At 37.6% G+C, this 25,825-nt stretch overlaps 1 protein-coding gene and 1 long non-coding RNA gene across 3 annotated transcripts; both read left to right on the top strand.

Annotated features, from left to right (window-relative positions):
* The first annotated feature begins 114 nt into the window (after window positions 1–114).
* cluha (clustered mitochondria (cluA/CLU1) homolog a) lies at window positions 115–25,639 on the top strand. 2 transcript variants are annotated; one of them, XM_082180462.1, is made up of 26 exons: window positions 115–442; window positions 7,480–7,664; window positions 7,746–7,917; window positions 8,000–8,143; window positions 8,234–8,361; window positions 8,459–8,613; window positions 9,574–9,699; window positions 10,377–10,524; window positions 10,602–10,694; window positions 10,779–11,473; window positions 12,374–12,729; window positions 14,131–14,232; window positions 14,322–14,422; window positions 14,532–14,684; window positions 14,998–15,060; window positions 15,790–16,034; window positions 16,818–16,902; window positions 16,991–17,144; window positions 17,221–17,360; window positions 18,712–18,792; window positions 19,230–19,355; window positions 19,562–19,683; window positions 20,679–20,772; window positions 21,244–21,378; window positions 21,478–21,551; window positions 22,462–25,639. In XM_082180462.1, exons 1-26 carry the CDS (start codon window positions 322–324, stop codon window positions 22,586–22,588), a joined length of 4,125 nt encoding a protein of 1,374 aa, XP_082036588.1. In that variant the 5' UTR covers window positions 115–321; the 3' UTR covers window positions 22,589–25,639. The 2 variants fall into 2 exon arrangements, with proteins under 2 accessions (XP_082036588.1, XP_082036587.1); XM_082180461.1 differs by having other exon boundaries at window positions 12,374–12,816.
* LOC309506680 lies at window positions 17,367–18,283 on the top strand. Its single transcript, XR_014208889.1, has 2 exons — window positions 17,367–17,596; window positions 17,910–18,283. It is a non-coding gene; the product is annotated as an uncharacterized lncRNA (long non-coding RNA).
* Window positions 25,640–25,825: the final 186 nt, after the last annotated feature.

Below are 25,825 nucleotides of genomic sequence, written 5' to 3'. Positions count from 1 at the left end.
AAAGAACAAACTAAACAACCAACATAAACTGAGGCAGTAAAACGCGCTTCTCTAAATGGAGCTATAGGGTTGCCGTAGCCGTGTGTTTGGTGGGTGGGACAAATACAAAGGCAAGCAGGTCAAGAGGAGGAGAAACCACGTGTGACAGACAGGCTGAGTTGAGAACTGTCCTTCTCAAGTCAAGTTGTTTTTGTAATATCTTTGGATGTAACTAGCCATTCCGTCTGACGGAAGGCCATTCAGCAGACCCACATCACAGCTCTCAGCAACGGACATCTGTTGCTAACTCTGAAGCCAAACTAGCATTCTGGGAAACGAATCATGGTTAGCAAGACGGATGACATCCCAGCATCAGTGCCCGTTGATCTTGCTCGGGAAGGCGAGACAGCAAACAGCAAAGACAGCAGCAAGGAGACAGCCTTGAAGGATCCATGTGCTTGCGGTATGTGAGCTTTAAAGCAGTTTGCACTGTAGCATGCAGCCACAAAGGCAGACATCACTGAGCTCTCACTGATCTTGTTGCATTTTAATACAAGGCACTTTTGGGTAAATCAGTGTGGAGATCTGATGTATGATTGACTGGAACTGGATAGAGGTCAAAGGGAAATAGGTATCAAAGGACATAAACGGGCACAGTCCCGCAGGGGTGTCTGCTTTACACCCATAAACACCATTGTGTTTCTGAATAGGGGAAGTAACGTTAGGTGCTTTCATTGTGCTCACAACCTTGTGCAGGCCTTTACTTTTTAAGTCTTAATAAGTAACGTTACTGCTCTTGATTTAGATCTTATCTTGCTGCTTGGTGTAGATAAACTTATTCACAGCTTGGTTCTCAATATTATATTTTCTGTAAGTAGGTAGGTTGTCAAACTAAAATTTACTTAATGTCCTTGCAGTGTCAGTATGCTGTGATCAGGGTTCCCTTTCTGCTTTTTTCCAAGTCTTTTGTTATTACTTGCTAAATATTGTTTGAATTATCTTGTAGTGGTTGAACAATTTCTATCCAATTAAATGTTTTAAAGATGAGCAATTAAGTTGAATTAATCACGATTTGTGCTATTTTAATGGGAGGCCAGACTAAGTTAAGCTAGTAGGAGGATGGTGAACTTTTACAAAGGTTAATGTAAGGTGTGTTTACTCAGGCATTAGTCTTGAGTACACACAAATAGAAGTGACAAAAAGGTGTTTATTATAATTTCATGTGTCCCATTTACATTCAACAATACTACGGTTCATTGAAATTGTCTAATAAAGTAGTTTATGCTCATAAAATGACTCTTGCAATATAATACGAAGTAAATGACAATAGAATAACAAACGTTCAACAAGACATGTTAACTCCTGCCTCTGCTAAGTCAACAGCAAGTTGCTATCTGGGGTAAATTATTTAACGACTATGTGAAGCTCTTAAACGTGAACGCTGGAGATTTGCTCGTTATTTACAAGGTAACTTTCATTATCATCATTGTAAAGTGTAGCTGTGTGTTAGGAGATCTTGACGCACATGTTCTGTAACAGCGCGCATGAACACGAATAAACTGAAGGTCACCTTCAGTGGGACGAAACCATTGAGCCGGAGAGAGGAGAGCGGGGTTTTACTACGGTCTGAATTTTAAGTGGCCCTGTATTGAATACTTTTGATGACCAAAACAACGTATTATATCTCGCAGTTTAGAATATGTTCTTGAACAAAATCTCGTATTAGCAATGTATAGCTTGTTTAAACGCGCGTGCGTTTATCGGCCCCCCCTCCTGTTTTCATTCAGGAAAGTGTTGCGCTCCTCGACCCGGATGCGGAAGTAGCCACGCATGGAAAGTCATCATGGTGCATGTATGCCGATAGAAGGTTATTGCTACCAGTTAAATATAGTGGGATCTGTTTGGTAAGTGTTGGGATTACACCCTTTGCCTAGCACGTAGGGGGCGATCCTGTAATTTACGACTTATTTTCTAGCTAACGTTACATGCTGTCATTAAATCATTTTAGAGCAAATAGCCGGCTGCTGTGCACACTGTCAGTTAGCTAACCGCTGCAATCCGTGTCACATTTAAGGAGACCTTGGAAGAGGCTGACAGTCGTTATGGCACCTGACAGCTGTGGAATTGGTCATTCTGACAACACGTTTAATATGTTGAATTTGATGCACGGGATGGTGACTGATGTGATTTCTCTGATCTGTGAATTTTCTGGCTGGAAAATAGCTGTCTTTGCGCATTTGACATGATTTGTATGCAATTGCATTATGATTATACACGCAATAAATATGAATAAAGCCATGTAAGAAGCTGGTTAGACCATCTTTGGTTTGTTACTCTGTTGTCTATATTGCTAATCTGCAAGTTTTTTTTAGCCTCAAATCCTTTTGAAGATGCACCTTTTTCTTCTTGCACTTAAAGATATGATATTTTGCATATAATGGGTCCTCAAGGGGGAGGCTATGTTGATACTGTATGTATAATCATGGCTGTGTACTTTTTATATAACTTAGATTACAAGGATCACTTCCTGCAGCTTTTGCATTGCCGGTGCCATTTGTTCCGACACCATGCTCTGTTGTCCCAACACATCATGCCTCTCCAAAGGGGATCTGTATGGGCTGCAGCCTCACTCGTGTCTCACTTACGCCACCATAATCTCAGTTGTGATAAAGTCTGGCAGGAGTCCCTTGTGTGTGACTGCAGTGCAGGTTTAACTGCCAATTTGTGCTGCCTCCATTTAGTAAAATATATATTTTTTGGGATTGTTGTTTAAGTGTTATTGTTGTCACAATGGGACTTTGCACTTGCCTTTCGCTTTAGCATAGGACAAACTAGAAGTTTGGCTAGTTAGGAGTGTAAAATCTGTCCTCACCCCTCTGAATGATTTACCTGCATATGGTTGCAAATTAATCGTCAGGGTTTTATTTCTGTACTGAAGTTATTTGAACCTCTGCACCAGTGCCATATGTGATGCATTGTGTTAAACTAGATTGTGATGGGCTTATAAGGAAAAAGGATGGAGTGAAGTCTTTGAACATGTTCGACTGTTATAGGGACTAGGGAGATTAGCATGTCAGTGTAGCCTAATGTAAACTGTTTTCATCTGATCCTCCAGCCTATCAAATTCACTGAATGTGGCGTACACCTGGACTTCACCCAGTGAGAGGGAGAACTAAAGGACAGGGGGATTGACTTTGGGGTTGTGCAATGCCAAGGCACAAACCTCTTACACACTTTGTTCTATTTAAAAGCCATTTTTGTGATGCAATTCACTGAATTGCCCGGCTTGAAATCATTTTAGGGCAGTGGTTCTCAATCAGGAGCCCGGGGCCCACTAGGGGACGCCAGCAAACTTCCAAGGAGAAGTCGAGATTATTTAAAATGAGAAAAAAAAAGGAAAAAAAATTCACAAAAAAGACAAAAATCATTTTTTTTTTTTATGAAATCCATAATCCTTGTCCAGTAAATCTTGCTTAACTAGAATAGTCGTGGGGCATTCAGATATTGTCGTGGACGACGGGGGGCCTTGAAATCAAAAAGGTTGAGAACCACTGCTTTAGGTTGTAGTTTTCCATTTGTAAAAAAACAGATTTCAGTGATGTATTTTCATTTTCTTTATTCTGATCAGGGTTATTAGTTAACTCAAACGAAAACCATAAACAATTTATTTTATCCATCAATTTATTTCAGCTAGATGCAAAGGCAATGTTTTTCATTTGCATTTGGTTTCAGTTGATGTATGAACTAAATACATTTTTTTTTATGAAAATTTATAAAAACTATATTGTGACCCTGAGACATATCAAAATTAAAACTTTAAAATGAAAATGAAAAATACTTTTGAGTACACACTCCATTCACAGAATTTCCCTGCAGTAAGGTGGTTCAAAATTTGTGTTAGCAGCTCCTATACTTAGAACCATCTAACCTAATGCTCATGATTAGATTTGGATTGGATTGGGGGAGATCTGTGTAAACACTCAATCTAGAGCAAGATAAAATACCCATATGGTGCCGCTAGATCTGAAGAAACAGTCGGTTTCGTGTTGAACTGAAGATGGCTGCTGTAAGTGACTGAAAGGAAGCACAAGCTCCACATTCCATTAAAGGAACACTCCACCGTTTTTTGAAATAGGGCTTATTCACTTTCTTTCCTACATTTAGATAGGTGGGCAAATGCATTTTTGTCTCAGTGCATGCATTGTTTTAGTTTGACAGGGTCGGCGTGAGCTTAGCTTAGCACAATGAATGGAATCCTTTGTTGCCAGCTAGCATGTCCTGAGTAAAAGTGATATTAAAAAATTAAAAAAACCCACCTAATTACTTCTTGTGGCCTACGTATTCACAACAAGTACAAATAGTGATGCAGATTAACACTAGGCGATTTCCTAGGCAGATATTGACTTATATATTAAGGACTATATTAGGGGGAAGCACAGGCGAAGCACTGCTACTTGGGCGTGATATCTCTGCGCCCAAGTAGCAGTGCTTCGCCTGTGCTTCCCCCTAATATAGTCCCAAGTCAATATCTGCATAGGAAATCGTCTAGTGTTAATCTGCATCGCTATTTGTACTTGTTGTGAATACGCAGGCCACAAGAAGTAATTAGGTGGTTTTTTTTATTTTTTTATATCACTTTTACTCAGGACATGCTAGCTGGCAACAAAGGATTCCATTCATTATGCTAAGCTAAGCTAGCGCCGACCCTGTCAAACTAAAACAATGCATGCACTGAGACAAAAATGCATTTGCCCACCTATCTAAATGTAGGAAAGAAGGTGAATAAGCCCTATTTCAAAAAACGGTGGAGTGTTCCTTTAAGTCAGTGAAAATAAATGACTCATTACATGCTATTTACACTTAGGCATACGTATTTAATATATAAATATGTGGATTGGGGAATTTTGTGAAATCCGTTTGATCCGCCTCCCCTGTGGTCCTCGGTGTCTGAAGTGTGAGACCAGCTGCTTGTTGTCATAGCCGTGACCACTGAGGAGAGCCAAGGACATGCTGCAGTTGTCTTAAGCAAACAGTGTATTTTATCTGTGAGTTATGGCCGAGACAGCTGTGGCATTGGAAAACTAGTCTGCCTGGGCTGGAGTCTCGAATCTTTGTCATCTTATTCAGTTTAGTGTATCACAAAACATGCCGCCTCAGCAGATCTGTTTGAGTGAATCAGTCAGTAAGGCAGAAGGGACCTCAGACAATTGAGTCAGATGATATTGCAGCGCCACATTCATTCAGCCGGAGAGCGTGCCGGGAATGATTGCCCCCCGAGACCCAGGACTTAAACTGTTGCCGTGGAGATCTCCATGGCAGCTCGGCATTGCGCAGTGGGAGCTGTATTGTGTACAGTGTGTGAAGTGTCACAGGCCCTCAGAAGATGACCGGTGTGTGCTAGTTGGCTGACCTACTGGTAAAAATCCACTAGCCTTATTCAACTCCTTCAGGCTAAGCAGTACCTGTGAAACGACAAGCTAAGTGATTAGTGAGATTACTGTTGTGAGTAACGTCCTTTGTGAAACTATAGAGGGTTGTAATTAATGAATTATTATAACTAATATAATGATTATTGGAAAAGTTTTTTTTGTATTATTATTTTTATTATTTATATACTATTATAGTATTAATAGTTTGAATTGGCTTTATATTGTCAGATTTTCAGGTTTCATTTTAATTATAGTAACATTTTTATAATTGTGTTATGTGCTTTTGTCATTTTATTCTTACTTTTTTTCAGTTTAAATCATTTTAGTACTTAAACTTGTTGTTGCAGAGGGAGGATTTCTAATTTTCATTTTTTTTTGGTTGCCTTTTTTTAGTTTTTCATCCAATATTTGTTTTGTTTATTTCAATTACTGAAAATGGTTTAGTTTTAGTACAATAACAAAATGTTATTAAATATGAGTTATTAATCAGGGGCCGTATTCACAAAGAATTTTAAGGCTAAAAGTAGCTCCTAACTGGCGAATTTAGGAGCAACTCCTAAAAATAATGGGCGTGTCACCCGTAACTTTAGGACTCCTCATTTTTTTGACTAAGAGTAATTCACGAAGCATTTTAACCCTAAAAGTAGCACCTAAGCCTGGTACAGCTTAAAAGAAGTCGAGAGGACTCCTAACTCACTAAGACCTAGCCTATTCACAAACCGCTTTTTGTGGCATTTCACGTTGCGATGTTTTGAAATGCGTATGCGGCGCTACAGGAGCTTCCAATCGAGAGGGAACAATTTTGCATTGTAGGCATTAGGGATGCAATAACGCCACCAACAACAACCAAAACTAGGCTACTCATTGCATGTAAACTAATTGTAACGTTTCATTGTGAATCAAATTAAAATGTTCTTCCCTTTGCAAACGTAGGCAGAGGCATATAGTGACAGATTAATTCAATAATGTTGCAAAGATATTGCATCAATCCATATGTTTCATTAGGCTACTAGGCTATTTGTTTTGCCTTACTCTTTTATTCATTTAGGCTATTTATTCAGTTATTCATCATCTTCCGTCCTTCGCACTACTTGTGTAGCTCACGCATTCTCAGACCTGTCACCTGTCACTCATCATCGTAGGGGAGGTGTTTGGAATCATTCCCGCGTTACAATCATCAGCCAATCAAGGTGGTCACTTCAGTCAAGCTCGTGCATGAGTAATGACGTCATCCATAGCAACGAAGACTCACTCTTAGTTTAGGAGTTGTCATTTTTCTTTACTAAGAGTAGGTCTGAAAGGCGTTGTGAATAACTTTTAAGAGAAAACTCCTAGCTAAAATATTTTAGTGCGATTTAGGAGTACTCCTAGTGGTAAGATAAAATGCTTTGTGAATACGGCCCCAGGGCTTTAGGTAAAAAAAGAAAAAAGACTTCGGCTCCTGAAATTAAACATTTAAGATCCTTTTTAAAAAAAAAAATTATTATAAATTATTATGATAATATTAAATTGATAATACTATACTTTTTCATATAAAAGAATATTTTAATAATATATAACTTCATATTATATGAACTATGGTCTTTTCTAGTTGTATGTGGTATAAAGTAGTTCCCATTGTATGCTTTCACTCTAGGGATCTTGATTTATATTTGTACCGTTTTTAGTTGTTGTTTTTTTTATTTAAATTTTACATGTTGTGAATGTGTCTTATTTACTCATTGTCGTATGAACAGCACCTCAGTAAACACTAACAGACTCACGTAAGGCTTACAAACCACATTTAGAGGTGTTCATGACAGAAAATTGACTTCTGGTTTAGTGAGGGAGTCAGTTGTGGGTGAGTGATTCAGTCTGATTCTAATCACTGATCACAAACAAGTTTGAAACTGTTTTATGATTCTTTGATTAACTGGTTCATAATTATTATTTAACTTTAATAATTATAACATAATAATTGGTATTAACTAACGCCACCTCACAAGATTAAAATATGTCAAAACTTCATACATTTTCTGAAAGTTAAACTAAAATATAAATGATTGTAACACTTTTATTCCTCTACCCACAGGACACCGTGGGGACACAGCAGTAATGAACGGGGACGTTGGTCACGATCAGGCCGACTCCAAGCAGGATGGCAGTGCCGATGCAGACCTTGCAGAGGATGCCAACGAACAGGAAGTGATCGTAATTCAAGACACTGGCTTCACTGTGAAGATCCAAGCACCTGGAACCGAACCCTTTGACCTTCAGGTAATTCCTGTTCTTGCACTGACTTCACATCACAGACATTTGTAACAAAATATTGTAACAAAATCTGTGGTTCCTACTCAGGTGTCACCACAAGAGATGGTGCAAGAGATCCATCAAGTACTGATGGACCGCGAGGACACCTGCCACCGCACCTGCTTCTCCCTGCAGCTCGACGGCAACGTACTTGACAACTTTGCTGAGCTCAAGTCCATTGAGGGCCTGCAGGAAAGCTCCCTTCTCAAAGTGGTCGAAGGTATAATTCGAGACCTTCTATCATAAGTATACGTCTCATTTGAAGATACTGAGCTTTCAACGTTTCTGTTTCCATACCGTAGAGCCCTACACAGTGCGTGAAGCTCGCATTCACGTCCGTCACATCAGAGACCTGCTGAAGAGTCTTGATCCATCAGACGCTTATAATGGAGTGGACTGCAACTCCCTCTCGTTCCTCAGTGTCTTCACGGATGGAGATCTTGGAGGTCTGTGACAGGAAGAATGTGAAGTCTTAAATGGTTTCTAGGAGATTGACAGCTGGTATTCGATTGCCTGTTTGCTCTTACCTTCCGCAGATACTGGGAGACGCAAAAAGAAGGGCAGTGAACTTGAGCAGATTGATTGCACACCACCTGAACACATTCTGCCAGGCAGCAAAGAGCGTCCTTTAGTTCCCCTTCAGCCGCAGAACAAAGACTGGAAGGTGAGAGCAGATTATAGATTTTTGCCATGACTCTTTCATGATGTCTTGCTTTTGTTTTGAGATTTTAGTTTACTTTTGCCTTGTCCTCTGTCTACAGCCTATGCAGTGCCTGAAGGTCTTGACAATGAGTGGCTGGAACCCACCGCCTGGCAATAGGAAGATGCACGGAGACCTTATGTATCTGTACATCGTGACTGTTGAGGACAGACACGTCAGCATCACTGCCTCCACCCGCGGATTCTACCTCAATCAGTAATCTAATTTATTACACTGCCCTCATGAATACTTGATTCTGATGGGTCAATGTGGCGTTTCATGATCAGTTGTAGAGTGCAGTAGTTGGGTTCCAATTTTCCCAATTTTCTTAATTTTTAAAGGTAGGCAAATTTAGGAGTGGCTTGCAATAGCATGTTAGCTTTGAAAGCTTGAGATCCCACCCTCCCTTCAGAGCATCTCCAAACGCCTTCTTCAAAACACACGAACGCACATCAGAGTTTGCAAAGCGTCATGAGACGAGAGATGGCGTTAAACTACCTCAAATCTCAAAGCACATAATATTACAATAATAATGAACGTAAACAACTTAAAGAGCACTGACCTGTACCACCTGACTGCTTTGCCGTTGATAGTGTTGCCACTGAAACGCATAAATAAATTGAAAAAAATTATTCGGCCCTCTGTGACTGATGTCTGTCTAACTCTGCATAGCATGAAACGTGCTGATGTCGTGCTGATATCTGCGTGAGCAGGTGCGCGGAGGTATGAAAATACGTACGTTGACAGGCAGGCAGGACATCCTATTATTGCATTCGGACTGAATGCAGTGAGTGGACGAACATTTTGTGGACCTACACCTTCCATAGACAATGTATATACATATGAATACATTTAGACCACTCAATTAGTGAAAAGACTTTCAACCAGCATAACAAAAAAAGAAATTCTAGAACAAATCACCTACCTTGCCTTCAATGATAATAATGATAAAACCAGGCCTACTTTGAACTACGAGGTTGTTAACCAATGTTATATGCTTTTGTTGAAGCCATCAGCCTGCATTATTTCAATAATTCATACAATCTTTGTTACATTATAATAATGTGATGCCTATATTCATTTGTAGCATGTAAAATGATTGATTTTAGTGTTTATTTTTAATTTATTTTTGACAAAATAGTGTAGAATTGTAATATTATTGGTGATTTGTCGCAGGTCCACAACTTATATCTTCAGCCCCAAACCAGCCAACCCCAGCTTCCTCAGCCACTCTCTAGTGGAACTGCTGAGTCAGATCAGCCCTACCTTCAAGAAGAACTTCACTGCTCTGCAAAAGAAGAGGTAATACATTATTAATACCACTTTAGTTTACCTTTCACTTATGTTTGGATTAAACTGATAAAGAACTCCTTTTGCGGAAACCGGCTCTAGCCTGTTTAAAGAATCATGAACCATTTTATCTCAGCTAGTCCACGTTTGCACTTAGTATTAACATCCTAATCAGGAGTGTGACAAAGGACACTTGGGAGCAGCAGGAGGCCAGCTTTCTTTACTGTGCATTATCAACAAACAGTAGTAGCGCTATGATGTCGCAAGTCATATGTGGTCACAAAATCAGAAATCCTCCCTTCAGGGAAGTCTGGTGTAGTTATGACAAAGCTGCTTGTTTTCAAACTTTTTTTTATTTACTGAAACTTAGGAGTATTGAGATATTTAAATGAATTAATCATGATTCATTTTGTACTTCAGGAGTTTCAAGAACTTATGTTCTTCAATAAAAACAATAGTTATTATATGATTTCAGTTTACATCTTGATTTAGCATTTTAGTTTAGATTCAAGAATACATTAATAATTTATTAATTTAAATACATTGATGTCATCCTGTGGCCCCCTGTGATTGTTTGCTGAGGCCCCCTAGTTGAGAACATCTGGTCTAAATGTTTATTTGTGTCAGTTTTAGAGGCCTTTTTTTCTCCCACCATCTTCATTTATGTTATGTCATGTTATTGATAATAGGGTACAAAGACATCCGTTTGAGAGAATAGCTACTCCCTTCCAAGTGTACAGCTGGACTGCACCACAGATTGACCATGCCATGGACTGTGTGAGAGCTGAGGATGCCTACACCTCCCGCCTGGGTTATGAAGAGCACATACCTGGCCAAGTATGTCCTACAAAGCTTAAATTTTTAGTTGATTTTTTTTTATAGGGCTATTAAAATGTTCTTGTTCTCTATGATAGACTAGAGACTGGAACGAGGAGCTCCAGACAACCAGAGAACTTTCTCGTAAGAACCTCCCTGAGCGCCTGCTGAGAGAACGAGCCATATTCAAGGTGAACATGCCAGCACAAGTTTCAGAACAAGTACGTTTTCACTTGATAAATTATTCAGCTCACCAACGCACTTCTGTTCCTCAGGTTCATAGCGACTTTGCTGCTGCGGCGACGCGTGGTGCGATGGCAGTGATCGATGGCAATGTCATGGCGATCAATCCTGGAGAGGAGACGCGTATGCAGATGTTCATCTGGAACAACATTTTCTTCAGCTTGGGCTTTGACGTACGTGACCACTACAGGGAGCTGGGCGGGGACGCTGCCGCCCACACCGCCCCCACCAACGACTTGAACGGGGTGAGGGCATACAGTGCTGTGGACGTGGAGGGGCTCTACACCCTGGGCACGGTGGTGGTGGACTACAGAGGTTACCGTGTAACCGCTCAGTCCATCATTCCTGGCATCTTGGAGCGGGAGCAAGAGCAGAGTGTCATCTATGGCTCCATTGACTTTGGCAAGACCGTAGTGTCCCATCCCAAGTATCTGGAGTTTTTGGAGAAGACCAGCCGCCCCCTGAAGGTGCAGCGGCATGCTGTTCTCAACGAGAAAGACGCCTCTGTAGAGCTTTGCTCTTCTGTGGAGTGTAAGGGTATCATTGGCAATGATGGGCGCCATTACATCCTGGACCTATTGCGTACCTTCCCTCCTGACCTCAACTTCCTGCCAGTGGAAGGAGAAGAGCTCACGGCCGAGAGCCTGAAGCTGGGTTTCCCTCGGCTACATCGCCATCGGCTGGCTTGCTTGCGCCAGGAGCTCATTGAGGCCTTTGTAGAGCACAGGTGTGTTCCTGCTACTTGATCAACATGCTCCATCAAATCTGAGTAAAGTTGCTCTCCCATTTGTTGTATGGTTTGTGTATCACTTTCAGGTTCCAAAAAGTCACCGTAAAATTATCTCATAAGAATGAAGCAACATACTTTGTTGTTAATCATGATGTATATCTTTATATAATAATAATCATCTTCATGATTAATATTTTTATTATTAATATATTATAAGTAACTACTAGTACAAAATTAAAAAAGAAAAATAGGTAAATATTTTATTATTATCCGTAACTAGTATAAAATTAAAAGTAAAAGGTAAAGAGTAAAAAAGAAAATTACCCATTTTACCTTTTAATTTTGTACTGGTTACCGCTACTACTACTAATAATTATAATTGTTATTAATATTATTAGTAACTTATATAACTCTCTGTCTGTCTATCTATCTATCCATCTATCTATCTATCTATCTATCTATGTAAATTACATATAATAAATAATTATGTATTTAATTTGATAATTATCTAATTTACATAGATTTTAAATTTTTGTTAATAGTTAAAGGTAAAATAATAATAATTATTGTTAATATTATAATTTTTTATTCTTAGTAACTTACAAAAAAAATTAAAGTAAACTATATATAATATATATATTATATATATTATAGTTAATATTTACATATATTTTAGTTTAGTTAGTGATTTTTGTAATGGTTACTATTAAAAAAAAATATAACTATTACCACAATTAAAAAGTAAAAAATAAATAATCCACAATAAAATGTAATAAAATCTCTATTCTACACACACATTTTCTAAGTATTTAGTCTTCTCCTTAATTGCTAATTTCTTGAATGTCCTGAAGGCTAGTTTGTCGGTGGGTGTAAACATGTCATCCTCTTGTGCCTCAGATATCTCCTCTTCATGAAGATGGCAGCACTCCAGCTGATGCAGCAGAAAGCAAACAAAGACAAGACCGCAGCCCTGCATGACACGAGCACTGCAGATGTGGAGCCTGAAAGCAAACCGCAGGCTCTTGAAGCATCTGAAAAGGTTCCTGACGACAAGCCAACCTCTCCAACTTCCTCTGAATCCACTCTGACCCCTGATGACTCAGAGGCAACGACTGTGTCCGAAAACTCTGCTCCTGATAACCAGGAAGCCCCAGCTGATCAGAAAGCCCCAGTTCCTACTGCAAACACCAATGGTACTCATGAGCCTTCAGCCCCAGAGAGGCAGAATGGAGGGTGTGATAGTCTCTTGGAGGGTAAGGAAGCTGATGAAATAATTCCTGGACTTGCCCAAGCTAAAGAGCTGGCCGAGTCCTTAGCAGCAGAAGATGGATCAGGTATTGGTACGTCCTGTGAGCGACCGAAAAGAGCATGAGAGGGAACAAGAGCAAGAGCTGGTAGAGACATGCACTCATACAGCTTTTTTTTTTTATCTTAGCTTCATCTGAGTTCTGTCATCAACTCATTAGATGCTTCTGTTGTCTTTTTCATTTGCTATCTGTGTTTATTCAGTGCATCTCTCCTCTTGCTGTGTGCTCATGTTCTCTCTGAGACTCATTAACGGAGACTAGGATCTCCTAGATTGGCTTTATAGTAATCTGGCTCCACTGTGTTGGGACTTCAGTTTATTATCCCCACATCTTCCTCCTGACGACACTCCCTTCTAATCTTTCTCTGTGGTGATTAGAAAACCTGAGTTTTTTCCGATTAAAACCAAATCCATTTATTGTGTGTTGGATTCACGTGTGGTGATGGTGGTTTTATAACCCCGTTGTTAATTATGCTACTAATTGAAACCAGGGTTTTTCAAACTTTATATAGATGTTTTAATATTCAAATTGAAAATTAACACAAATATTAAAATACATTTGAAATATTAATTTGTAAAATACATGTAATATATAAAAATCCATTTGTGCTCCATTTATAATGAGATAATTTTAAAGGGGTCATGAATTGAGAAATCAAATTTTCCTTGATCTTTTGACATGTAAGAGATCATTTGTACTATCAAAACATCCTGCAAGTTTCAGAACTCAGCTTCCTCATTAGTCCAAAAACAGCTTTAATTGAAACCAAGTTCAGACTCGTTTTTGGCATCGGCTACAATGCTCATCGCTCCAACCTTTCATTCGACCTGAGTTGATCTAAATATAATGCTATCAACACTCTTCACGATTAGTTTATCTTGACAGCTGTAATAGTAAAAATGTAGAAAAAGTTTGAGTTCCACATGTAATACTTATTTCAAATGCAAAGATGTTTGCCAATCACAGAAGTGAGCGGTTTACACTGGAGTCTCACAGCAGACACGCCAACAAAGCGTTCAAATAAGTGGGCTAAAATCAGAGTAGAAATGGACTTTTATTTCGAAATTATGACAATTTTTTATGTAAAAATCGATAATTAAATATTTTAAAAGAATAAAAAAATTGCCGTTCATGACCCCTTTAAATTTAATCAATGTCTTTTGTAGACCTCCAGTTTGAAAACCTCTGCTTCAACCAAACACCTTATCATGGTTATCAATCATTTTGTTTGCTTAATTTGTGATCTTTTTTACAATTATTTATTTATTTATTTTAATTAATTATTTATTTATTTGCTGCTTATATGGTGAATTAATTGACATTTTGTGGAACATTTGCTTTTCACAGACCCTAAAAGTCGAGAGGTGGTCCTCAACGCCTGTAAAGCTGTAGGCTCCATCAGCAACACCTCTTTTGACATTCGCTTCAATCCAGATATCTTCTCTCCAGGTATAGTGTATTCTTTTTAGTGTGTGTGTGATTTATTTTTTTAACAATATGGGCAAAGTTGATCACATGACCTCATCCATCTCTTACAGGAGTACGCTTCCCAGATGACAGCGCTGAGGACATCCAGAAACAGAAGCAGCTTCTCAAAGAGGCGGCAGCCTTCCTAGTGTCCTGCCAGATCCCTTCTTTTGTTAGTGATTTTATCTATCTAAAATATGGATGAAGGCATATACACCTTTGGAAAGTTTTTTTAGAATATATTAATTTGGCTGCTGAATGGTTTTTACCTTTGTGCACAGGTAAAAGACTGTTTAGATCACAGCTCTTTGCCTATGGATGGAGCAACAATGATAGAAGCCCTTCATCAGCGTGGCATTAATGTGCGTTATCTTGGTACTGTGCTGGAGTTTGTGGACAACATGCCTGCAAAAGCACAACTTGAACACATCTATGTAAGTGAAGGATAATTTGGTAGCACTTTACGTTACAGTCCTGTTACGCGTATGTACTTATTATAGTTACTACATTAACTGGGTAATAACTAGGTACTAAACTTGAACCTACCTGTAAACATAACCTTAACCACCTTAATGTAGTTACCTTATATTACGGAGTACTTTCTTAGGCAAGTACACTTAAGTGCACGTACTGTAAAATAAAGTGCTCCTGACAATTTAATATATTACAAAAATATATTTTTATTTCTAACTTTTTTTTATATATAATAAAAACTATGGATTTAATTTGTTTTGTTTGTGCATGCAGAGAATAGGAATCAGTGAGCTGATCACCAGATGTGCAAAGCATATCTTCAAAACATATCTTCAGGTAAGTTACTACTATGGTACATTGACAGGAATATCATGTTACATACATATTACTTTTTTTTTTTTTTTTTGTACATGCATACTACTATTCAAAAGTTTGGGCTCTGTAAGATTTTTCTAAATGTTTTTTGAAATAAGTAACTTATGCTCAACAAGGCTGCATTTATTTGATTAAAAATATAATAAATTATATTTTGAAATATTACGATTTAAAATAACTTATATTTTATTATTTATTTATCCCATTTATTATTATAATATAATTTTTTCAAAGCTGAATCAGTGTCTCATGATCCTTCAGAAATCATTCTAATATGCTGATTTTATATTATCATCAAAGTTGAAAACGTGCATTATATTTATAGAATGATGCATTATATTTTGTGGATTGATGTTTTTCAGGATTTTATTATGAATAGATTTTTCATAGATTTTTTAAAATAGAAATCATTATAAATGTGTGCTTTTACTTTTGATCAATTTATTGCATCCTTGCTGAATATAAAATTTATTTTCTTTCTTAATAACTCCACATTTTTTAACTAGTGTACATATATAGCTTACCATATATCTTTACCATGGTATTTACATGGTACTGTTGATTTATGGTATTGCCATGATACATTTTCAATAAAACAATGTTAGTACCATTGTACTTTTACTTTTGTTGCTGTTTATTATTCATTAGCATTTATCTTTGTGTTAATGCTTGTGTGTTTGTGATTTGCAGGGTGTGGAGCTCTCTGCTTTATCCGCTGCAGTGAGCCACTTCCTGAACTGCCTCCTGAGCTCTTTCCCAGATGCAGTGGCTCACCTTCCTGCAGATGAGCTGGTGTCCCGCAGAAAGAGCCGCAAGAGACGTAACCGTGTCCCCGGTGGAGGAGACAACACGACCTGGGCCAGCCTGACACCCAGTGAGCTGTGGAAGAACATTACCTCTGAAGCACAAAGCTACTATCACTTTAATCTGCAATGGTGAGAACTAGTAATATATAAGCACCCCTGGTTTTATTAACCTAGTATTCTAGAGACTAAAGGCCCTGATACACCAAGCTTCAGCTTCGTTTTTGCATCGTTGGGACTTGTTGAACTTTGCCTGTGGCTTTTTAGCCAATTGAGCATGTTGAAAATGTTGAATCAAGCATTCGTTGGTGAGAGAGAAAAGTCTGAAGTTCCTTGAAACGTGCAGCTTTATTCACTGTGTTGTCGTAATTTCTACTAAAACTGGAAGATAGTGCGGGACATATGTAGCCCCTCCCCCTTTTTTAAATAGCCAATAGCATTTTGCTACAGCTGCATGGAGCACACTAGCTTATAGATAACCTTAAGACTTACATAATTATACTAAAAGCTAAAAAAAAACTACATTTTGATTTCATGGGGACTTTAACGAACCAGTCAGTACACAAGAAGAAAAGCGATAGTGATCAAAGTAGTAAAAAGATGGCACAGACTGAAGGCCGTTCACATACTCTTACCTGAGCATTCCAGTTTGCAAAAATTTCATGACATTATCGCCTGGAATAAAGAAAGCGATTCATATTCCAAATGGTAAGCAAGCGCTGCTTTAAGCATTATATATCTGCTGTTGCTGAATTATTTCCTCTCAAGCATGAGCTGAACATGGTTGGCCATTGTCTGTAGTCTTTGTGTTGTGTGAAACCACACACAATGCGACTGCAGAGTTTTTGTTTTTATTACAAATTTTTTGTTGGTTTGTTTCACGGCCTTAATGGTGTTGTGCTTTATGTTTCACAGTGAAAGTGTGGACCAAGCAGTGGAGAAGTACAACTTGCAGAAGATCACACTGCTGAGGGAGATATCAGTCAAGACTGGCATTCAGGTAGTGCTGTTATCGATCTTGCTACGTGTCTCTGATGTGCTCCGTCAGGCCGGTACTGACAAGGCTTTCCTTTGTGCTTCCCCTGCAGATCTTAATAAAAGAGTACAACTTTGACAGCCGCCACAAGCCGGCCTTCACCGAGGAGGACATCCTGAATATCTTCCCCGTTGTGAAGCACGTCAACCCCAAAGCCTCAGATGCCTTCCATTTCTTCCAAAGCGGGCAGGCCAAGGTTCAGCAAGGTACCTTAAAACACATCATAAATGAACCTCCACAAACAATGGTTTTGTTATGCTGATTGATGTCCTCGTTTCTTAGGCTTCCTAAAGGAGGGCTGTGAGCTCATCAACGAGGCATTGAACCTCTTCAACAATGTGTATGGAGCCATGCACGTGGAGATCTGTGCCTGCCTGCGCCTTCTGGCCCGACTCAACTACATCATGGGTGATCACCCTGAGGTACATCCTACAAACTGTTACCATTTAAATGTTTGGATACAAATTACTTAATTTGTTTCAAATAATTTTAGGGTGTTTTCACACCTATAGACCGTTTGTTTTGTTCCAAAACAGGGACTTAATTTGTTACAATGTTGCATTTTCTTCTCGGTTCGCTTCCACAAGGCAACCTTTCAAAGCGTACCAAATTGTGTTCATGCAAGTCACATGCGAGTAACTGTCCTCTTATGGTCAGCGTTTCCTTTGCATCATACATCCAGATTATTTACAAGTTCGCTCCATGAGCTTATTGTTGCTTTATTTGTAACTGTCGAGACATGCAAACACTATATGAATGTAGCCGTCATTCCCGCTGGTAAATTATATATACATTCGTATTAATACTTCAGCAAATTCAAATGCGCACTCTCTGTATAATGCTGCTAGAGCAGGAATCAAGTCTTCATCGGGACAGTATTCTCGCACGGTAAAGCGCAATTACACAACATTCTAAGATGAAGGGGTGCTCTTTTGGTTTTCAGCTGTGATAACTAATGTGCTCACTCACAGAATCTCACACTACTGCTATTTATATAGTACATTTTCCGCAATGGTTCGTTGGTCCGTTAGGTCAGATTGCTTTCACACCTCAAGCGAACTGCCTCAGAGTTCGTTTGCAATCGGCCCGAGACCACCTCATTCAAACGGTCTCGGAGCGATTGTTTTGGTTGTTGCCGAGTTCACATATGCTTCAATGAACCGAACCAAGGGAGAAAACGCACCAGGGTCCGAAACAAACGCTCAGGTGTGAAAGCACCCATAAAAATCTCTAAATTTTATACTCGTGCTTACATTTTTTTGATTAAATGGTTAGTAAGATTGAAATAAATACATTTTTGTTCATTCCGCTTTGATCACAGGAATAAAATGTAAAAAAATAAAAATAAGAAGTGATTGAATTTCTTTTTTTAAATTGTATTTTTTTTGCTATTTTTTGATCAAATAAATGCAGCCTTGGGGTGCATAAGAGACTACTTTCAAAAACATGAAATCCCCCTAAAATTTTGATTGATAATGTAATTTAATCTATGATGTAATATAATCTAAATGTCTACATTACATTTTTTTTTTACAAAACTATTATTTTACAAAACTAATTTATTTATTATTTTGAAATAGAGTGCCCAGCATACATATGAACTACTAATTTTTATCTCTAATTTTACAGCTTTATTATTATTTGAAAATGTTATTCTATATATTATTCTAAAAATGTAATAAAAAAAAAAGAATGAGTAGTTTTGTCAACACTAGTCTATTGATAATTCTTTAGGATTTAGTGATGCTGATTTTTCCTCCCCATCTTTTCAAGGCTCTGAGCAATCAGCAGAAGGCTGTCCTGATGAGTGAGAGAGCACTGGGTATTGAACACCCCAACACTATTCAAGAATATGTAAGTATCTACATAATTTTCTGTACATATTTTATTTGTTGTGGTTGCTAAGGTTCGTTCTATTGCTCTTACTTTAAACAAACCCCTTTTCAACACACACAAATCATGTGGTGTGCTGTTACTTTTCTAAGGGATAAGACATGAATAAACAGACGATAAAACTGGAAAGAAAATCCCGTAGACAAGCATTGAAGAATCTAGGCAACCGCCTGAAATGCTCTTAACATATACTTGTATTGCTCTTGCAATCACCAAGCAACAGCTTGGTAATCACCTAGAAACGTACTAGCAGATATTCAGATCTGATACTGGCAAGAACCACTCAGATTTTCTTCAGAAACTGTACAAATGTTCTACTACAAACTCTAATGAAAACAATAAATGAACCTCAAACCGGTCTCTGTGATCTCTAAATGTTTCATGTTTGTTCTCCACAGATGCACTTAGCTTTGTACTGCTTTGCCAACGGCCAGCTGTCCACTGCCCTGAAGCTGCTGTACCGCGCTCGCTACCTCATGCTCGTGGTGTGTGGGGAGGACCATCCTGAAATGGCCCTGCTCGATGTAAGCCTAAAACATTTAGTTTGATTCAGTGCTGAACCTGTGGCCATCCTTTGATTTGCAAAGAACTAAACCGAATGTTCTGACCTTCATTTGTTGATGTAAACCCTGAATTGTCGATGAGAGAAAATTGAATTCCTGTGGTCACTAAAGTTGAGGCAAGTGGAACAATGCCAATGTCTCACTGTGATCCTTTGTCTTTGACGTAGAGCAATATTGGTCTGGTGCTTCATGGTGTGATGGAGTATGACCTGTCTCTGCGTTTCCTGGAGAACGCCCTGGCCATCAATTCAAAATACCATGGGACACGATCCCTGAAAGTAGCCCTCAGGTACATGCGTCTGATTACACACTAGTTCAAATTCGAGCAATGCAATTAATTTGATTCCAATTCGATTATTCGTTTGGCCATGTCAGGCACAATACATGTCAGTTTTTCTTAAGTAAAACAAGCTCTCAACTGAAGCTGTAAAATATACAGGGAAATCTGTCAGTTGGTACATTAATATAAAAGGTTAAAATTAACAACAGAGTCCACTCTATACATACATTTAAATGGCAACTGTTTAATGATATAATTATGTTTCTGCTCCAATTCTTCATTTAAATATAAACATTTAAATGGCGGCTGTCATAACTTGTTTTCGTGACAGATTCATTACAATAAATACAATAAATGCAACATCACTTAAAGGTTATGTAAAAAAAAAAAATTATGAATATGCAATATCGTGCATATTTTTATCAAAATGTTCCTCTATTTTTCAAGCTGAATAGCAAGTTATGGACATTAAATGGCTTTGCTGAGGTAAACGTACTTATGAAACCGTTAACAAGCTGTTTTATTGACGTCTTTCTGCGGTTGAAACACTTTGAGTGATAACATGAGACATGATAGATTACAGTAAGTTTTATTGTTTCTTTCAACATATCTTCTGGTGTTCATTCATGCTTATTTTGTGCTAAAACTAGTAGTAAAGAGGAAGAGATATTCACGGCATATAAAAAAAACGTCAAAACGTCATTTATTGTTTGAATTTCCTAATAAAATTGACAATTTGAAAGCTAAGACGGTTTCATATCAAAAGTAACAAAGCTTATTGCGATTTATTGAATGGGAGGCGCGCTACAAATAACGATCAGTTCAGTTTTGTTCACGCATCAACAGAAAACAGCATAAAAACTAGAAGATTAATTCTTGGGATTTAAGAATCGATATTGGTTCATCTAACTAATCAATATTGTCAACCCAGACCTAGTTCAAATCATTGGTGTCATATGCAGTCAAAATGTGTAGTAATGTTCATCCTCTCTGTTCTTCTGCAGTCATCACCTGGTGGCCAGAGTTTATGAGAGCAAGGCGGAGTTTCGCTCCGCACTGCAGCATGAGAAAGAGGGGTATACCATATACAAGAACCAGGTACAGTATATCAGACCTGCTATCCCATATAGGGCGGACCTGATGTCATTTTAATGATGCATTTAAGATGCAGTCATGTTAGTGAAATTCCAGAAAATTTAGCAGCCAAAGGAAGTCCATTGTCCAGTGTAGAAATATATGAAGCACTACTCACACAGAAGTCACTATTAGATCATATCAAGCAGCCTTCTGTTGGTCAATCCACCAAATTCATGTGACCATCTTGAAGCCGTTGTGAAATCTACATGGGGAAATGTGAAAATCCTGATGTTGTAGATTCCTATTGATTTTGCTCGTGAAAATTCACAAACAATGGTAAATGTGACCGCACTTTTAATCTTACAATTGGTTGTGCAAACAAAACAATTAATGACTGTATACAAATAAAAGGCTGATTTTAATAATGAAGTTATTGTACACTGATAATATCATAATAAATGTTAATGACTACACAATACACTTGTGTTTAAGGTTGGTGAAGGTCATGAGAAGACGAAGGAGAGCTCTGAGTACCTGAAGTACCTCACACAGCAGGCTGTGGCTCTACAGAGAACTATGAACGAGATCTACAAGAACGGATCAAACGCTAGCATAATGCCTCTCAAAGTCAGTCACACCTCAGCTGTCCTGGGCCTCAATGGCGAAACATTGTTACATGATCTTTTCAGGATCTTTGTTGATGGTTTATTTTCTCTCTCTCTGTAGTTTACGGCACCAAACATGGCCAGTGTTCTGGAACAGCTTAATATCATCAATGGCATCATCTTTATTCCTCTCAGGTGAGGAAAGGTTTACACCATTTTGTTTTATTGATCTGTTTAAAGTCTTTTAAATATTTTGTCATGTTATATAATTTTAGTCCAATTTAGCCAGAGTGAAATGGCATATCATTATTTTACAAAAACTTTAGATTTTTAACTGAACATGTTGTTTTCGAAAAAAAATTTGGGGTAATTTATAAGGTAATTGAATCCTGTGATCAAAGCTGACATTTCAGCATCATTAGTCTAGTTTTCAGTGTCACATGATCCTTCAGAAATCATTTTAATATGCTGATTTGGTGCTCAAGAAACATTTCTTATTATCAATCTTGAAAACAGTTTGAAAACATTTTCAGGATTCTTCGATGATTAGAAAGTAAAAAAAAAAAAAAAAAATCTGAAATATAAATATTTTGTAACAGACAATTCAAAAGTTTGGGGTCAGTACAATTATTATTTTTTGGGTGGGTGGGAGAGAGATAAATTTATATTTATTCAGCAAGTATGCATTAAATTGATCAAAAGTGACAGTAAAGACATTTATAATGTTACAAAATATTTTTATTTCAAATAAATGCTGTTCTTTTGAACTTTCTATTCATCAAATAATCCTGAAAAAAAAATTAAAACTGTTTTCAACATTGATAATAATTAGAAATGTTTCTTGAGCATCAAATAACATTAGAATGATTTCTGAGGGGTAATGATTCTGAAAATTCAGCTTTGCATCACTGGAATAAATTAAATTTTAAAATATATTCAAATAGGAAACCCTTTTTAAATTGTAATAATATTTCACTATATTACTGTTTTTACTGTATTTATCAAATAAATGCAGCCTTGGTGAGCAGAAGAGACTTAAAACATAAAAAAAACTTAAAATATAAATAAACAAATTATATATCAAGCCAATGATTTCTTCTCACAGCCAAAAGGACCTGGAAAATCTGAAGGCCGAGGTGCAGAGACGGCAGCTGATGCAGGATTCTGGGAAAATTGAGGAGCAGCAGGGTAGTCAGTTAGAGCTGGATGACAAGCTGCCAGTGGATGATTAACAAACCCAACCATACAACCCCTCTCCATATGAGGAGGACACGATGCAGCAGCCATCTGTTTGAACCTGTGGACCTGAGAACTGAGCTGTCTAATCTAACCAATTCAATTTGAGCATAATGGGGAAGGGAGGACCAGGAACAGGAGACGAATAAAGTGTACAGAGTGTAGTTTGTAGCTGTAAAGAGAATGAAAGCAGATGTTTTACACGTGCAATTCAACAACATGACCCCCTCGAGGTCTACCAGAGGAGGAAGCAGGAGAGAATGTAGTCCTTCCTCTGTGAGTTTGCAGAGATGAGGCTGGAGGTGACCAAGGATGACCATGACATTTTATACCAGAGCCTTATCCATCCATCCATCCATCAACCCCATCTCTTACCTTCTCATCTGACCCCAGGATAAACCAAAACCGTCCCAGACCAACCCACGAGTGTAGAGAGATCCTAAAAACACACCTCCTTATCTGAAAACTCAGGTGATTTCTACACTGCGCACCAGATGAGAGACGTTCACCGTACAATTCAACAGAGATATACATACGAGAATCATGGGCTTAAGAATGTACAGTTTAGTGGTCTAGTCTCAGGACCGAATGGTAGTATTGTGTCCCATACGTTATTTCTGTGCTCTCCATGGCTTCTGCCTTTAGACAAAATCAGATCGATGCAACTTTACAGATGCGTGTTCTCATCCAATCATTTAAGATCGGTGGTGTCTGTAAAACAAGGAATCTTTTTGTAAAAGTACATGAGAAACCATTAGATCTTTCATGTAAACGTTAATTTAAGCCATGTATTTTTTTTTTTTATAGAAATACATCGGGAAGCTGTATAAAGCTTTGTCATGGGGGTTAGACAGGTGCTTGATTCATTTTGATTGAAATACTGATTTGAAATGTCCAGTTTAAACTCTTTTTCACTTTAAACGTGTGTATGTGTGCGTGTTTATGTATGTATGTCTCTTTATGGTTGTCCATGCTAGTGCAGAAACGGATTCTGAGGATTCCTCCAAAGCTGCTGCAACAGAACGATATTATGATGATATTTTTATACATACATCATTGATAACGGATGGACTCGTGCAACCTGTTAAGACGAAGATGGTGAAAACGTACTACTTGTAATGTGGTTTTGAGATAAGATCAATATATTCTCCAGAATAATTTAGCACACCGTTCAGGAACTTGCGAGACTCGTGTTCCTCCCTAGCAGTATTTATTGCACTTTCCAGTGCTGAATTTTTGCGTGGTTTTCAAATAGGACCACCAAAGGAGGAATAAGATAGGCTGCTTCGATGTAACATACCAAACAAACAAAAAAAGATGATCAAGGATGATGTGTTTGCTTGTATACATGCTTTGTGTGTGTCCTGCAAATGTCAAAATTGTTGCTGTGTATGAAGCAATATGCTGGAACTAAGTGCACCTTGGATTATGCACATGGATGCAAGAAAACTGCTAGCCTGGTTGTATTTCTCTATAAAACAAAAAGTAAAATTGTTTAAAAAAATGCTTTTGGTCTCTAAAAATTGGTGGGGAAAAAAACGATTTTACTGGTAAATGATATTTATGAGCAAGAATATCTAATAGTGTGTGAGATTTGTGCCTATTTAAGCTTATTTAAGTCAAAAGGTCTGGCAACTGTGTTTTTTTGTTTTTTTTGGAATTGTCAATTCATCACTTGGCCATCAGTAGATTTTTGTAATCCGAAAGCTTGGATGTTGGACAGAAGTCATTGAATGTCTATTTCAGTACCCTTAGGTGCCACATGGGTGTGCTGCAGTCAATATATTACATTGATAACGGACATAAACTCAATTTTGATGTATTACATTATAATATATGAGCTACATTTGAAACAAAACAAGTGCTGGAATCGATAATGGAGTTTAATAGTTAATAACAACCAAAACTTATTAGAAACATGACTAATTTTCTGGTGACGTGATGGTGGTAGCTTAGTGGTCAAAGCTCTGAGTTGGTAACAGATGCATCTCAAGTTCTGTGTCAAATAAGTATGACCTTTGAACTGAAGGGTTAATGAGAAAATCCTGTGTCTAGTGTGTTCTTGAGCCAGGTACTTAACCTCAGGTTTTTCCTGGGCTGTGGTTTATAAAAATAACAAGTAAACAATCTGCAGTCAAGATTGTTAAATATGATCTTAATTGAATATCTTAGTTGCACATCTCATAGAGAACAAATCGGTAGATTAAAACAGTTTTGAATTCAGCCGCAAAGTCATTTTCATAATAATGTTCACCAAATCTGTGACATGTTCATGTTATGTAGCAAAGCAACATGTCAGATCAAGATTTCAATAATTGCATGACAAACCAATTTAATGTAATTTAGATGTTTAGTGTTTTTTTGTTTTTTAGAAAGGTCTGGGTTTTATTTACAACAGATGCAAAAACAAAATGGCAGGTATTTTCATTAATTTTCCTTTTTGAATTTGAAGTGTCTTGAATGTCTTCCTGGGTATAATATTATTCAAAATACAGTTTAATCACTAAATGTTTCTGTGTCAAGGCCTAACAAAGAAAACAAGTTCATTTTTGGATTCCTAAATTGTTGGAAGATAACTGATAGAACAATTTTTAAAAAGGTCAGAGCCTTTTAAGGCTTTTATTCTTTTAAATTATTTTGTTAGCAAATGATTAATGACAATTATGACACCTGCCAGACACACATTTAGTTACATTTGCTCTAAAATAATCTGCATAAACTTATTATAAACTAGAACGTCAAGATTTAGAGCAATATACAGTGCTCAGTCTCATTGTCATCTTGTGTCTAACAAACAGATCACCTTGTTTAGTTTTTTTGGGTTTTTCTTTTAAAAAAAGACCCCAGGATATCTATGGATTTTTCTTTTTTTGTTGTTGTTTTGATTTCCCTGTTTTTGACATGAAATGTTTGTCATGCCCTTTGTGTGTCTGTTTTGGTTTCATTAATGAGTGGTACATTAATGTCAGTTCTTCTAAATAACAATCTAATTATTTTTGGTCTGAGTATCCTTTTGTATTAAAATGAATAAAGAAACTAGAAAACAACATGTGATTATATTAATTGAAATATTGTGTATACTGTCTAAACACAGGACATTTTACACTTTGTTTTCAATATTGTCTACATTTTCTTTTAGAGGAACTCAAGTTTTTATTTATATATAAACTTTATTTAGGTTGCAACAACTAATAGATGTATCAATATAAATCATTTGCATCATGTGGCTGGGA

Source organism: Leuciscus leuciscus (assembly GCF_965113295.1).
Source record: "Leuciscus leuciscus genome assembly, chromosome: 9".
Taxonomy (NCBI): Eukaryota; Metazoa; Chordata; class Actinopteri; order Cypriniformes; family Leuciscidae; genus Leuciscus; species Leuciscus leuciscus.
Note: the sequence above shows the minus strand (reverse complement) of the source record. Positions and strands in the feature narration are given on the sequence as shown.

Bases quoted from the DNA above. Each gene is read 5' to 3' on its own strand.
- cluha (XM_082180461.1), top strand. From the start codon at position 322: ATGGTTAGCAAGACGGATGACATCCCAGCATCAGTGCCCGTTGATCTT. The intron at 17,145-17,220 runs GTACCTTAAAAC...CTCGTTTCTTAG, and splicing joins GCAGGCCAAGGTTCAGCAAG to GCTTCCTAAAGGAGGGCTGT. The intron at 19,684-20,678 runs GTACATGCGTCT...GTTCTTCTGCAG, and splicing joins TCCCTGAAAGTAGCCCTCAG to TCATCACCTGGTGGCCAGAG.